The sequence below is a fragment of the Canis lupus genome, chromosome 11 (assembly GCF_048164855.1).
Source record: "Canis lupus baileyi chromosome 11, mCanLup2.hap1, whole genome shotgun sequence".
Classification (NCBI taxonomy): domain Eukaryota; kingdom Metazoa; phylum Chordata; class Mammalia; order Carnivora; family Canidae; genus Canis; species Canis lupus.
Genome location: NC_132848.1, coordinates 43,710,671 through 43,725,941, shown reverse-complemented (window position 1 = coordinate 43,725,941; position 15,271 = coordinate 43,710,671). Strand labels below are relative to the sequence as shown.

The 15,271-nt window shown below is 46.4% G+C and overlaps 1 protein-coding gene across 1 annotated transcript in view; it reads left to right on the top strand.

The window, feature by feature from the left end:
- The first annotated feature begins 588 nt into the window (after positions 1–588).
- Positions 589–15,271, top strand: part of IL1R2 (interleukin 1 receptor type 2) — a 36,115-nt gene continuing 21,432 nt past the window's right edge. Inside the window, exon 1 of the mRNA XM_072844430.1 lies at positions 589–747. Coding sequence (XP_072700531.1) covers positions 734–747 — 14 coding nt within the window. The 5' untranslated portion in view covers positions 589–733. The remainder of the gene's footprint in view (positions 748–15,271) is intronic.

Sequence of the window (15,271 nt, the reverse complement as noted above, 5' to 3'; positions counted from 1 at the left end):
ATGCAGTTTGGCAAATTCCACAACTTGTTTGTTTTTTTTTTAAATTTTTTTTTAATTCCACAACTTGTAACAAAGACTTGGAAAGTGGGGCACCTGGGTGGCTCTGTGGTTGAACTTGTGTCTTTGGCTCAGGTGGTGATCCCGGGGTCCTGGGATAGAGTCTTGCATTGAGTTCCCCGCAGGGACCTGCTTCTCCTTCTGCCTGTGTCTGTGCCTCTCTCTCTGTGTCTCTCATGAATAAATCAATAAAATCTTCAAAAAAAAAAAGACTTGGAAAGTCATCCCCTTCCTTCACTTAGCCATGAAAGATCATGGAAGCTTCACTTCTCTTCTATCCCGGGAGGGATGCTCCATGGGGGCAAACACCAACTATCCCCAGGCTGAGGACCCGAGGACCTCCTTTGGTGGGACCATGGTCAGCAAAACACACATCGCTTCAAAACAGCCTCTCAGCTGGAAGTACGCAAGTTTTAGCGAGTCAGGGAAACTTACGCACAGTTTCCTCGGCCACTTCCCCATCCGAGTGATCACGCAGGGAGCGCAGGCGAGGGAGCTCCCCTGCGAGGAGGGAGAAGGTGTGTCCACAGCCACTCAGTCAGACTGAGTGACACAAGCCCTATTAGGAAATCCCAGGAGGACGGGGTATAAATCCCTGCCTGGACCTCAGAGTTTCCACTGAAGGTAAAGTCAGGCCTGGCAGACTTCCCCAGGCAAGAAGCAACAAGGTCAAAGAATGCAGGGCTGCAGGTAAGAGGCTTTTGAGAGACAGAGAGAGAGAGAGAGAATGAGAGAGAGGGACTGAGAGAGGGAATGAGAGAGGAAATGAGAGGAAATGAGAGAGAGGGAAAGAGGGAATTGGAGAGGGAATGAGAGAGAGGGAATGAGAGAGAGGGAAAGAGAGGGGGAAAGAGGGAAGGAGAGGAAATGAGAGAGAGGGAAAGGGAATTGGAGAGAGGGAATTGGAGAGAGGGAATGAGAGAGAGGGAATGAGGGAATTGGAGAGAGGGAAAGAGAGAGAGGGAATGAGAGAGGGAAAGAGAGAGGGAAAGAGAGAGGGAGAGAGGGAATGAGAGAGGGAATGAGAGAGGGAAAGAGAGAGGGAGAGAGGGAATGAGAAGAGAGGGAATGAGAGAGGGAGAGAAAGGGAATTGAAGAGAGGGAAAGAGAGAGGGAAAGAGGGAATTGGAGAGAGGGAAAGAGAAAGAGGGAATGAGAGAGAGGGAAAGAGAGAGGGAATGAGAGAGGGAATGAGAGAGGGAAAGAAAGAGGGAGAGAGAGGGAATGAGAAGAGAGGGAATGAGAGGGAGGGAAAGGGAATTGAAGAGAGGGAGAGAGGGAAAGAGAATAAGAAGAGAGAGAATGAGAAGAGGGAATGAGAGAGAGAGAATGAGAGAATGAGGGGGAGAGAGAGGGAGAAATCTGGGGGGTCAGGCACTTGGATTCCATTTCAGGATGGAACTTCAGGTGGCTTTCCTGATGTCTCTGGACCTTGGGTCCTTCTCTGGGTGACATTCCTCACTTCTGCGACCTTCGTTTGTATGAAGGTGACCCTGACCTTCTCGGGCTTCAGTTTCTCTGTCACAAAAGGGCTGGATCAGAGGGTTTCTGAGGATCTTCTGTGATTCGAAGCTGCAGACAAAAAAGCTGTGGAATCCAATAAGGAGATCCGTTGCTACAGACAGGTCACCTCAGGAGAGGCTGTGCTTGTGAGGCTTCCACCGAATTTAGAGGCTTTCTTCTTTGGAAGATCAGGGGGTTTTCGAGGATGGCGTGTTTTCTTTTTACAAGTAGGTGTAGCTTTTCTAACACTTGAGCTTTCAGAGCTGACTGGGCGCCAGCGCTCCGGGTTGTCTCAGCCGAGTAGCAAACAGATGGTGGTGACGTGTGAGCCGTGGGCTAAAGGGTCTGTGGTCAAGGCTGCCTTTGCTCCTACTAGCTGTATGAAGTCCCACGTGTGCCCACATCATAACTTTCATTCTTTTTTAAAGATTTTATTTATTTATTCATGAGAGACATAGAGAGAGAGAGAGAGAGGCAGAGACACAGGCAGAGGGAGAAGAGGCTTCGTGTAAGGAGCCTGTTGTGGGACTCGATCCCAGGACCCCGGAATCATGACCTGCACCAAAGGCAGACGCTCAACCACTGAGCCACCCAGGCACCCCCCGGGTTATAACTGTCTTTAAAAAATTCTGTTCTATATTCTGGTGGATAAGGAAGGGGTGCCATTTGGATGAGATCATCTACCCAGTGGCCAGCAGGTGGCCAGTTATCGATAGCCAGGAAGTAGTAAACTTACCTTTATCCCTTGCTTCGTTCTTGTGAAATAATAAAACTGGCTACAATTTTTAAAATAAAGTTGCTTTCTGTCCTCAATCATAATGAAATAAATCGCACAGTTTATTTTTAACCTCTCGGTGCCTCAGTGTCCCCATCTGTAGATAGTGAACTCTGCCGAGGAGGACCACAAGGTGGTGGGGAGAGTCAGTGCGGATGAATCCTGTAGGCACTTGGAGTGTAGCCTGGCTCGCTGTGGGTGCGGCCCAAACGGTGCCCTCACTCTTCGGCTTTCTCTCTCTCGAATCCCATCCCCCTTGGAGGCCTTTGCTCCTCATGGGACCCCGGCTCCCTCAGGAGTCCCCTACCTCGTGGCCCCCAGCCCTGCCACTGATGTGGTGTGATCCAGGTCAAGGCTGGTCTCTGTCTGGGTTTCCTCTTCTGCAAACAGGCAGTGGAGGGACTTGACTTTGGGAGCCCCCCCACAGCGGCTGGCTTCCCCCCAAACTCCTCCTTGCCCTGGCCTGTCTCCCTGAGCTCTGCTGTCCCAAGAGGGCTGGGGGCTCCTTCCCAGCACTCAGTGCCATATTCCCACTGCGCAGCACAGGGAGCCCCTTGTCTCACGGCTCAGTAGTTTTGTCCAGTTCCACCACATTCTCCAGGTTTTGGCTTCTTTGGTTCCCCTGAAAGGGAAGCAGGAAGCTTGGATTGGGTGGGAGCTGCTGTGAGGACCGCTGGCCGCCCGGGAGCACTTCCCAAGCCCTACCAGCAGGTGTCCCCTCAACCTCCCAGCTCCCCACGGGCCTCACACCCCAGCTTCAGACAACGAACCCCTGTGCGAACCCCTGTGCGACCAAGAGACCCTCAGACACCATCCCCCTTCCCCTCCCCCAGGCCAGCAGAGTCAGTGTCACATGAAAACATGACTGACAAGCGTGGGTCATGTGGCTTTGAGTTGTCTTTTTCTTTTTTTTTTTTCCTGTTACCGTCACCTGCTGTCCGGTTGGGGGCACGTGGTCACGACAGTGCCTTTGGCCAGGGCTTCTCAAACTTGAGGGAGCACGAGCACCCCTGGGGCTTAGTAAGCACGGACTGCTGGATCCACTGAGATTTCTGATTCAGTACTTGCATGCAGGGTGTCTGAGGACCTGCACCTCTAAGACATTCCCAGGTCATGCTGACGCTGTTGGTCTGGGGACCACACTTTGAGAACCGCTTCCTTAGGTGATAACAAGAAGTTTTACAGCCAGCGGCAAACTGACCAGAGAGTTGTTTCAGGACAAGTACCTTTCGAGGCCATTCTCAAGACCCAACTCACAGAGACCTACTGGGTTGAAATGAGTGTGCGAGGCTGGAGGCCATAAATAGGAGAATTCTGTTTAACAGGTGGACAGGGGTGCCTGGGTGGCTCAGCGGTTGAGCCAGGTGGACAAATAGGTAGAGCAGGAACAATAAGTATCTCAGTGTCTGGAACTTGACCTCAGTCTCCTATCAGTTTTGTTCTCCACTCCCGAAGAAACATTACTTAACATAGGAGGGAAGAGGGTGGCAAAGGGCTGCACGGAGATGAAGGGAATATGGAAGGTTCTGTGGCCAGTGTATGGGCCAAACCCAGTGAGGCCATAAGAGAAACAGTGATGGGGTTGTTGATCCTCTAGCATCTCAAGAGTCCCTGCTCCAGTAGTTCCCAGCTGTGGACGAGTGTTAAAATCACCCAGGGGAGCTCTTAAAAAAATCGCTGTACCTGGGACCAGTTACATCATCAACGTTGGGGGCTGGGACCTGGGCATTAGTTTTTATATTTGTATTTATTTATTCATGAGAGACAAAGAGAGAGAGAGGTATGGACATAGGCAGAGGGAGAAGCAGGCTCCCTGTGGGAAGCCTGATTTTGGGACTCGATCCCGGAACCCCGGGATCACGACCTGAGCCAAAGGCAGATGCTCAACCACTGAGCCACCCAATCGTCCCTCTGAACATTGGTTTTAAAGCCTTCCAACCAGTGCTGATGTATAACCAAGGCTGAGATCCACTGCCCTACTCCATCTCTTACACTCCTTACTGTCCCACCTTTTATTAACTATTCGGGGACTCCTTTTTTCTCCTTTCAAACCCTGTGTTCTGAATCTGTAATTTATCTGATGAATTTTGGATAAAATGGGCATTTTATTTACCAGTAGCATGAACAGAAATCTGGGAATCTGTATTAAACTCCCTGGAAACGTTTCTGAAATATACTTTGGTGAGAATCTCTGTTTCATCTTAAACATAAATAATTACCTAAACACAAGGAGGTGGATGATTGTGGCGTTTGATTGTAGGTCATAATAGTCCAATCTAAAACTGGACTTGCTATGTGGCTTAGAGATGGAACTTTAGCTTCTGGATGTTAGTTTCACTCACAGGTGACAGGGACAGGGACAGGTGACAGGGACAGGGTAGGGAGCAGAGGTTTTTTGCTCTTGTAAAGGATCTCTGGAAAGTATTCATACCACCTGAATTTTTTATGAAACATCAAGGGGAAATTTAAGACTATGTAATTTCATTAAGGATTTCAAACTTGCGTGTATTCGGGGGCCATTCAAATCTGTGAGGCTGTGAGTGATAAGGCCAGTAGCCAACTGGAATGAGCTTGTCTCTGGGGAAAGACATTCAGCGAAGAGTAACACCAACATTCTGGCTGAATAATGCATACTCACAAGCTGAATTGGCCCAGACCCCAGTTTGGGATTTGTGGACTGGCTTTGACAGCTTCTGATGATATGATCACATACCCGGTGAGCAAATGGGATGAGGGGCAAATCCCGGCCCTCCCACTCTTTTGGATATTTCCTTAGAGGAGTTATTTACCTCCTGTAAGCCCCAATGTCTTCATCGTTTATCTTATACCACAAAGGTAAAGGAATTTTGCAGGCATAATTTAGGACCCTGACCAGCTGACTTGAAGTTAATCAAAAGGAATTTTCGTGAATGTGCCTGACACAACCAGGTGGCCACTTTAAATAAAAAGGTCTAGAGGTCAGAGTCAGGAGGTCGGAGAGACATGAAGCAACATCTGATGTTGCTCTATTGGCCTTGAAAAAATAAACGGTCAGGTTGTGGAGCTGACTGTGGAGCAGGAAATGGTGGGTGGTTTCAAGCTGCTGAAAGTAGCCTTGGCTGACAGCCAGCAAGAAAGTGGGGACCCCCGTTTGTACAGTCATAAGGAACTGACTTCTATGAACAGACATTTGGAACAGGACCCTGAGCTCTGGTAGTCTGTTACACCCTCAGAAGAGACTTCATCCAGGCTGAGACCAGACATCCGACCCATGGCAGTATGACTAATGAGTGTGTGTTATTCTAAAGTCACTGAGTTTGTGGGATTTCTACACAGCAATAGAAAAATGAATACGATGTCCTAATTCTTCCGTTTGATTGCTGGGCATAGTGTCCAAGGCCTAGATAACCTAAAACATCTCAGAAACTTGATACAACATGAGTTTCTTTTTGCTCATGCTGTATCATTGTCATTGGTCAGCTGTGTCAGACTATGATGGCTCGTCATAGCCACTTCAGGACATTTTCAAAAGAGAACTCATGGAGATCATCCATTGGATTGTTTTGACATGGGTGCTAGGGTGGGAAATAGGTATTTCTGGTACTCAGCGGCAGAAGAAACAGACCAACTAGGTGGATCCATGGATGGAAGTGGACCTCAGCTTCCTATCAGGATGACCCGATCATCCTCTGTGGCCACAGTCAATAAACCATGGCTCAGAGAAAGGGGTGCTGGACGATAGGGTACCAGAAATGAAATGCTCAGGCTTGGAAGTGACCCAAGTCCTTCCTGCTTCCTTTTCATGGCTATAACCAGTCCTGCAGCTATGTCAAACCAAACAGGTACAGAGAAGGGGAATTCTGTGTGTACCCCAAAAGTAGAAGAGCATCAGATATTGGTGAGTGTGAGTCTTTCCACCACAGCATGTTGCGCAGTTGAGTTGGAGTGGCAGGGGAGGAAGTAGGGTTTCAGATTGTTCAGCTTCACCGATCTCTTCTTGGCGCTGGGGCAGGGTGATGGGGCATCGTAACGCTGAGAGCAGCCAGAGGGGGTATGTGTGTGAATGGAACATTCACTCCCAGTCACAGGGGATGCCTTCCCCTGTGGGAGGGCATCTTGGGACTTTTTGGGTCTGTGGAAAAACCAGTAAGTCTGGGCTGTCTTCAGGCTAAATGGTGAGCTTTATGTGGCAAGGGTTTTCCCCACACAGTAGAAGAAAAATTGCTTGGGTTTTCAATTGCTTGTTTTTGCTTGACTTTTATCCACTCTCGTGGGCATGCTGGACACAGGGCTGGAGAAGCCGCCACCTTCTGTGATGCTTAGAGGACAGGCCATTCTGGGTGGGCACATTTTCCACATTTTCCAGAGAGTAGAAGATGATCTTTCAATCCATTAAGAGAAAATCCCCCCGTTTTTGACCACTTAATTTTGGAAGGAGATATTCCTAAACTATATGTAGCATGGTGAAAATTTCTACTCACTGCAAACTGATCCCCAAAAAATGTACCTTTCGTAACATTTCTAAAAGAATTTCCTTTGGTGTTTGAGGTCCCCTTTCATTAGGAAAGGGGAATTTTCTTAAAAAAAAAAAAAAGATTTTATTTATTTATTCATGAGAGACACACAGAAGAAGGAGGCAGATACATAGGCAGAAGCAGACTCCCTGCAGGGAGCCTGATGTGGGACTTGATCCCCAGAACCTGGGATCATGACCTGAGCCAAAGGCAGATGCTCAATGACTGAGTGGTGCCCAGGGAAGGGTAATTAAACCTACTAATACCATGTCATCCCCATCTCGCTAGCTCACATCTACCTCTCTTATATTTATTCAATATTTTTGGGGTTAGACTTTCAGAGTTTCTCACCTCATTGCTTTCTTCTAGCTAGGAAGGAGCCTGAAAACAGGGAAGCCATGTCCCCAGGGCATGATGGGGAGGGTGGCAGTCAACCTCTGATGGCCTGGGGCCTTCACTGAATTCCTATGGAGATGTCCTTGGACCTGGCTGGTCCTGAGGTGTCCTGCTGAATCTACTGCTGAGGTCTGCAGCTGGGAGGACCCATGGTCTGATCTTGCAGCTGGGTCAGAGCCACCACAATAGCCAACTTGGGTCCACTGTGCCCCTCAGTAGTTCCACAGGTCCTCTGTGTCTTGCCTTTGGCCACATTTCTCCCTTGGCTTAGACTGGCCATTTGTGCAGGTGATACTCAAAATATTTGATGACCAGCAGGGGACGAGCACCAACCATTTGGAACAGAAGCTGCAGTATCTCAGAGGAGCCCCAGGAAAGGCATGGTAGCAGAGGACAGAGAGTGCAGGGCTTAAGTAAGTGAGATTTACCCCTGGTACAGACATGTTTGCATATTTGGCCACCCTGCTCCTTATGGACTGAATATCCAGCCCCAGGTCAGCTTGTCCTTCATCATAGCAGCACCAGATTAGCCCAGATCTCAGTTTACCTCCCATTCTCCACTGGAACCTTGGGAAATACCTGCATTTCTTGCCCATCAGTGAGAAACTCAGGCTAGCAGGTCTTCTGTCTCTTTGCACTTGGGTTTTGAACTCAGGTTTGAGAGCGGGCCAATATGCCTACTTCCTCTTGTGGTTTCTTTCCTTTTACCCTGGAACCCCTGGAGCCCTTTCTTTTACTTCCCCTTCCTACCAGGAAGGAACACATCGCACGCACTTCCTTCCCTCCTTTCTGAGGGGGACTTTGTGCTTCCCTTTTCTTTGGGCCATAGTGGCAGAAGTGGAGACAGCAAGAAGAGAAATACACTGGAAAGTAAATTAAAATGTTATTCCCATTGCATATGTTATGCACTGTCCCATCCTAGAAAAGAGGATTCTGAACAAAATTTATTTTTTATTTTTTTCCTGAACAAAATTTAGATTGTTCTTTGTGATTCAGGGAAATCATTGTGAACATCAACTGTTTTGTGCTGTAACACCCCATACCCTCAGTTGGGCATGGGGAGGTGGAGGGGACCATTGATGTCTGTTCTTAATGGCTCCTGATTGCTGTACTCCTTGGTTTTTGCACTGTCTTGATGTGTTTCTTTCCCCCCCCCCCCCACATCTATCTTAATGCCCTTCTGTCTCCTGTGTTAATGGGCCATCAGCTGCCATCAACTGGCTCTCCCTTCCTACGTGTTCTCTTCTGCTAGCCCAGTACGTCTTTCTAGTTTGCTATCTCTAATTTGCTTTTGATTAAGCCTTCTGGTCACATGTTGCTGCATAACAAAGTGCCCCAGAATTTAGCAGCTGATAACAAACATTTTATTATAACTCGCATATCCTGTAGGGCATGAATTTGGGAGGGGCTCAGCTAGGTGATTCTTCTGCTCCACATGGTTTGAGTTCAAACGATGATATTCAGCTAGTGAATGGACTCTTCTGGGGAGTCCAAGATGGCTTTACTTACATGGCTGATGCCTTTAAGGGGATGCCTGTGAGGCCAGCTATAGCTGGAATTGTGAATCGGACTCCCTACATGTGGCCTCCCTTGAGAGGTGGTCTCCGGGTGGTTGGACAGCTTACATGGTGGTTGGCTTTTCCCAGAGCAAGCATTCCAAGGATGCCAGGTGGAAGCATTACAATCAAAAGCTGGCCCACATTCAAGGGAGGTGAGTTGGCCTCCACATTTTGATGACATAGCAGCACAGTCACATCATAGAAGACCACATAAGATGGGTTATAAGGTTGTGGCCATCCTTAGAAAGTATAATTGCCACTCTAAGAAGCTACAACACTCATATACATGGAGAAAGAGATGCTGCAAGAGAGCTGCAAAGTTTTTTCTCTGAGTAAAATATACATGTGTTTGTGCCAGGATCTTATTGGCTCTCTTTCAACTGTTAAGCTCTTTTTGTCCTTTTTTTTTTTTTTTTTTTGATTGTAGAAGACTTTGGGAATTTATTTTATTTATTTTTTTCTTTCATGAGAGACACACAGAGAGAGGCAGAGACACAGGCAGAGTGAGAAGCAGGCTCCCCATGGGGAGCCCGATACAGGACTCGATCCCAGGACCTTGGGATCACACCCTGAGCTGAAGGTAGACACTCAACCACTGAGTCACCCAGGCATCCTCAGATCTTTTTGTCCTTGTTTCTTCTGTCCACATTATATTTCAGATGGACAAGTTTTCTGGATGACTGAGAATTCAAATATCTGAGGTATTTACTACATACACTGATTACAAGAGGTTGAAAGCCACAGTCAGCTTAAAAGATGCGCTTCGTGTCCCATGCCAGCACAGAGTGCTCAGCTACTAGGGGAACTCAGAAGTCTTGAGTCTTGGCATTGTTATTTGCTGGCTTTGGGACTCATGCAAGCGAGTTGATGAGATTTGGTTGTTATCTGATGAAGGCCCTGACTTGGTGCTTTAGAAATTGAAGCTGTGCCCAGGGCTGAAGCCTAAGTGTGGATCCAGACTGATTTAAAACCCTCAGGTTTTCCAGTTGTTGGGAGGAACCTGGGAGCTCTCAGCAAGCAGCTCAGTCTTTGCATTTATTTTAGAGATGAAGAAACTGACCCAGATTGGGTAAATCGCTTCGTGGCTTGCCTAAGATCACATAGCTAGTTAATGGTAGAGTGAATCCAGCTTCCAGGAATCCAGCTTCAATCTCCTGCTCTCTGTGCTTAAAGACTCTACCACTAAGATGTCAGTCTGAATGAAAGGATCAGAATTCCATGGTAGGCCTTGAATGCATGTACTCGTGTTTTTATGATCGTATGTTTACACGATACATACACTTCTATAATATGGATTTAGGCATCAGGCTTATTGATTCCATTAGGTAAAGTTGAACACCTTTCTAATATAGTAATTGGTATTAGGTGAGTTATTGATTATGATACCAAACGTTCTCAGGCTGTGGGATGGACCTGTAGCAGGAGCTAGGAAGAATGTAGAAGGTGGAAGCTCTGACTCCTCACTCAGTTGTGTCAATTCTGTGCTCTTGAGAAAGTTAATCAACTCCTGAGTTTTGGGGTCTGCTTCTGCAAAATGCTGATGAGAGCCACCACTTGTTGAGTGCTTTCTCTTTGCCAGCTCTGTGCTGACCTCTCTACATATCACATGCCATCTGCCCCTTCTTTTTTTTTTTTAAGATTTTATTTATTTATTCATGAGAGACACACACACCGAGAGAGAGAGAGAGAGAGAGAGAGAGAGAGAGAGAGAGATAGAGAGATAGAGACACAGGCAGAGAGAGAAGCAGGTTCCACACAGGGAGCCTGATGTGGGACTCGATCCAGGGACTCCAGTATCATGCCCTGGGTGGAAGGCAGGCACTAAACCGCTGAGCCATCCAGGGATCCCGCCATCTGCCCCTTCTGTGCAACATGCCAGGCTACAGGCATTTCGCAGATTAGTAAGCTGAGCCTCTCAGAAGCAGTATGATCTACCCCCTGGCACCAAACCATCCAGCTGGCATACCAGGAAGGCAGGACTCACACTTGTTCTATCAGACTCTCAAGACCATGTGTTGTCCACAGTGTTCTCCTGTATAGACTCCCTAACTTTCAGGACTACTTTGAGATGCAGATAGACTTCTGAGCTGCCTCCTAGGGTGGAATCTGACCAATGAATGGAGCTTAGGGGAAGGCAAATTTGCCTTTTGAACTGTCAGAGGTATCTGATCAAGTGTACTTCCCAAGACTGGAAGTGTCCATCTAATGGGGTAAACTTGGCTACCTATGGAGGATGTTGGGTCTGGGAAGACTGTTAGGGTGGGCTGCTAAGCATAATGGCTTCTGGAGCCCCCTCTAGCTCCAGGTTCTGGTGCTTCTACATAGCAGAGAATGAGTACCAAGGCTGAAGATTGTGTTGACTCATGTTTGCATTCCACTCCATCATTGCATTAGCTCTGTGGCCTTGGGTAAATTACTTAACAAATCTGAATCTATTTCCATTGCTTCCTGTTTATAATGGGGATGATGCAGTCTGCCAGACTCATCAGTTTTACCTTCTAGAATTGCCTAGAGCAAAAAATTCCTCTTCTAAAAATAGCAGGGTGAGAGAATTTGAAGCCTAGTGGATTCATACTGTGGGTGCTGAGGGCGTCATGGATGGAGCTGCCATATCAGTCATTTTGCAGGAGAATGGCAATTATTCTGAGCTAGAGGAGTGGTCTTGTCAGGAGCTAGCCTGTGAGAGGGCCTGATTCAGGAAGAAGGTGAATGAAATGTCTTTGGTTGATGGTCCAGCCTGTTGGGGGCTCTGAATGGTTCACCCTTACTGGGAATGCAAAACACGAACAGAGGATTCAAATGAGTGAGGAGATGAGTTGGGTTGATTTACTGGGGCAGAAGTTGGCCAAAAGGTTTGACAGCAAAAGGTTGCTTTTAGGGAGATACCTGTTGGCAGAGAGTGAAATAGCATTGTAGCCCTTAGTGGAGTCAAGTCTTAGCTTCTCTAGGTTTTCCCTTTGAGATTCAGTTCATTGTGGCCCAAAGATGGGTCTTCCAGGGGTATGGCTTTCAGGAAACAATTCTGTCTCTCTAGGCCCCACCAAGGCCAAAGCCACTGAGGTGTTCTCATTTTGACATGGCCATGCAGACCAGAGATAGTCCCACCCTGCTGCACTGAAATCCCTCAATTCTGGGGTGTGTATGTGTGTGGTGGGGAAACTAGCTTCTCTCTTTTCTGTGGAACCAAAAATAATCTGTGGCCAACCCATTTGCTTTGAGCCAGTATGCTTTCAAAAAAAAAAATGCCTCAAACCAGGTATATTTCTCTGCCTCTGAAACTAGAGGCAGAGAAATTTAGACTTCTCTATCATCTATCTATCTATCTATCTATCTATCTATCTATCTATCTATCTATCTATTTATTTTTCCTTATTCCCCAAACTCTTCACATTCTGTGTTTTCCAGAGATTTAGTTAAAAAATACTTCTTATTTTACTTCTGCCTTGAATTTTAAAAAATTTCCAAGCTTAACTTTGATGCAAATATTTGTTTTCCCATGGGTGACAAAAGATTTTGTACCACATGCCTGCCACAACATGTGTCGGTTTTTGGGAATTTATTTTACAAACTGGAGTGACTAAATGGTATGCGTTGGGCCTGATAACTATTTGGCTTCATTAATATTCAAGATCTGTCACCTTTGTTTTGCTTTTTTGGATGACTGTACCTCCTGACTCATAGATGGACAGTTGCCTAAAAACGTCTGGGAACAACTTAAAGATAAGTTTAATCTTCTCACTGAATTCAGAGATATATTAAAATGTACTATAGAGTGAGATGAATCATTTCAAATGCCTGAAGATTTATCTCTGGAGCTATCATTTACTTGTAATTTCTTCTTAGTCTGCTAAAAAATGTATTCCTACATGCATTCTAAAGTCTTTAGGGGTGATGACTGGGTGACAGGCACTGAGGAGGGCACTTGAGGGGATGAGCACAGGGGTTATACTATATGTTGGTAAATTGAATTTATTTATTTATTTATTTATTTTTAAGATTTTATTTATTTATTTATGAGAGAAACACACACAGAGAAGCAGAGATATAGGCAGAGGAAGAGAAGTAGGCTCCATGCAGGGAGCCCAATGTGGGACTTGATCCTGGATACTGGGATCACGCCTTGAGCCAAAGGCAAATGCTCAAGTGCTGCGCCACAGCAGGTATCCCTGGCAAATTGAATTTAAACTTAAAAAATACTGAAAAAAAGCTTTTGGGGTGAAGTTTGAGGATGTCTGCAACTTTTCTGTGTTCAGGGGAAAAATATGTATATGTATATATATGTCTGTGTGCACATATTATATACATGGAGAGAGACAGAGAGAAAGGAAATAAAGCCAAATATTAATAATTGATGAATGTAAGTGAAATACATGCTGGTGTAATACCATTCTTTCACCTTTTTAGTCCATTGAAACTTTTCAAAATTAAATGAAAAGGTGAAGCAAACAGCTACATACTCGTAGGCCGTGTGTACCGTCCGCGACCAGGAGGCTGACCCTGTGGAGCTGGACTCAGTGTGGTGCCACTAGTTCTTTCCACTTACTGTATTCTTTTTCCTTCCTTGAACTCTTCACACATTGTTGGTCATTTTCTTTTGTCTGGCCATGTTTTTCATCTCTTTCTTCTGTTTTTGGACATTGGGTATAGTATGGTTGTGTGACCCCTTTCCCCCCAAAAAATTATCAGTCAAATTCTTGGAACCAGCAGCCTTTAAAATTTCTTTCTGCCAGTAAGAAGGTCAACTTAGATTGAAGCAGAAATGTCAAATTGTCTGTCATTTAAAGACACATTGAAAGAAAGTAGGGCAGGAGAGGAATGTTTTGCTGCAAACCTCTGCAGAACGAATTCTTTTTCCTTTGGGCCTGCCAGAGACTTACTGTTTCCCACACTCCAGCGATTTTGATTCCAGCCTTTTCCTGAGGTTTTGATTATTGAAAATGATCACTACTATGTGTTTGTGATTTAATTGCCTGAAGCCACTTCCTGAAGAGGTCACAGTAAAGCAGTTGTTTTGCCCAAGTCCTCAGAAGGAAACCAACACAATTCCCTTGGCTGAAGAGGTCCCCAAAGGGTGGGGTTGGAGGGGGGACAAGTGGGGCAGCTGGGGAATAGCCTTTGCTTGAGGAGGACAAGATTGTAGGATTTCGTTCCACTGGAATGGGGTCCTTGTTGAAACATCTCTACTTCTCACCCTGACCACATGTGTGATTTTGAGAAGAGGGTTTCCAGGTGCTTTCAACACCTGAAAGAGAAAGTGAGTGGACTAGATTTCTCTAGGACCCTTCCTGCTCCATAGCTCTGTGAATCCTCAGCTCACAACTGCTCCTGGATGGACACAGCCTGACTCTGTGCTATAAAAGTAATGCTAAGCTTGGTTACAAACCACAGAATTCAAGGCTAAGTCTGCACCTGTCTTGGGGGTAGAGGAGTGTGGTCATCCTAAAGGAGGCTACTCAGTTCCTCCTGCCTTTAAGTTGAAGTGACTTTTTTTTTTTTTTTAGGATTTTATTTATTTATTCATGAGACACAGGAGAGAGAGAGAGAGAGGCAGAGACACAGGCAGAGGGAGAAGCAGGCTCCACGCAGGGAGCCCAATGTGGGGGACTCGATCCCGTGTCTCCAGGATCAGGCCCTGGGCCCAAGGTGGCGCTAAACTGCTGAGCCACCTGGGCTGCCCTTGAAATGACTTTTAATGTCAATCTGCAGAAACTGTTTGAAACTGTCGAGTAACAGAAAGAGGACTAGTGACAGCCCTATCTGGTCGCTCCTTCCCTTAGGGTCCTTTTTATAAACTTTGGAAAGTTTGCATATTGGGATTAGGTTTGGCTGTGCATGGCAGGAAGCCTAAACATGTTAAAAAAAAAAGAAGAAGAAAGAAAAAAGAAAAGAAAAGAAAAAAAAAGAAAAGAAAAGAAAAGGAAAAGATAGTTTAGGGTGGGAGAGCAGCTCCACGAAGTGGAGCCACCAGGGTCTCATGCTCCTGTCCTGCTGTCCCAGCCCTGTCAGCAACTGGTCTGCGCCTTGTGGCCCAACATGGTGGCTACAACCCACCACCACACCCCTACTGAGCCAGCAGGAAGGAAGACCTGGGGAGACTCGGAAGCCATTGGAGGAGACTTTGAAGTCGACTTCCCAGGAGGACCCCACATTTCCACTTACATTTTATTGGCCTAAATTCTGTCACGTGGCAGCTTCTGGTAGCAAGGGAGGATGGGAAATATAGTCTTTGTGTGGGCCAGTGATGGGTCTCCCTGAGTCGGGTCCTATAATTGGCGAAGCTGGGAGGACAGATATTAGAGGACACTTAACAGCATCTGTCATGGAGACTCGATTTTTGAAGAGTAAGGGCTACGGAATCAGTAGTCTTGGGTTTGAACTTCAATTCCTGCTTCCTAGCTGTAAGATTTTAGTCAAGCTACATAACCTCCCTCTTCTATTATATGATCTGCCAAAGTGGCATGATATTCCCATCACAGGGGTAAAATGAG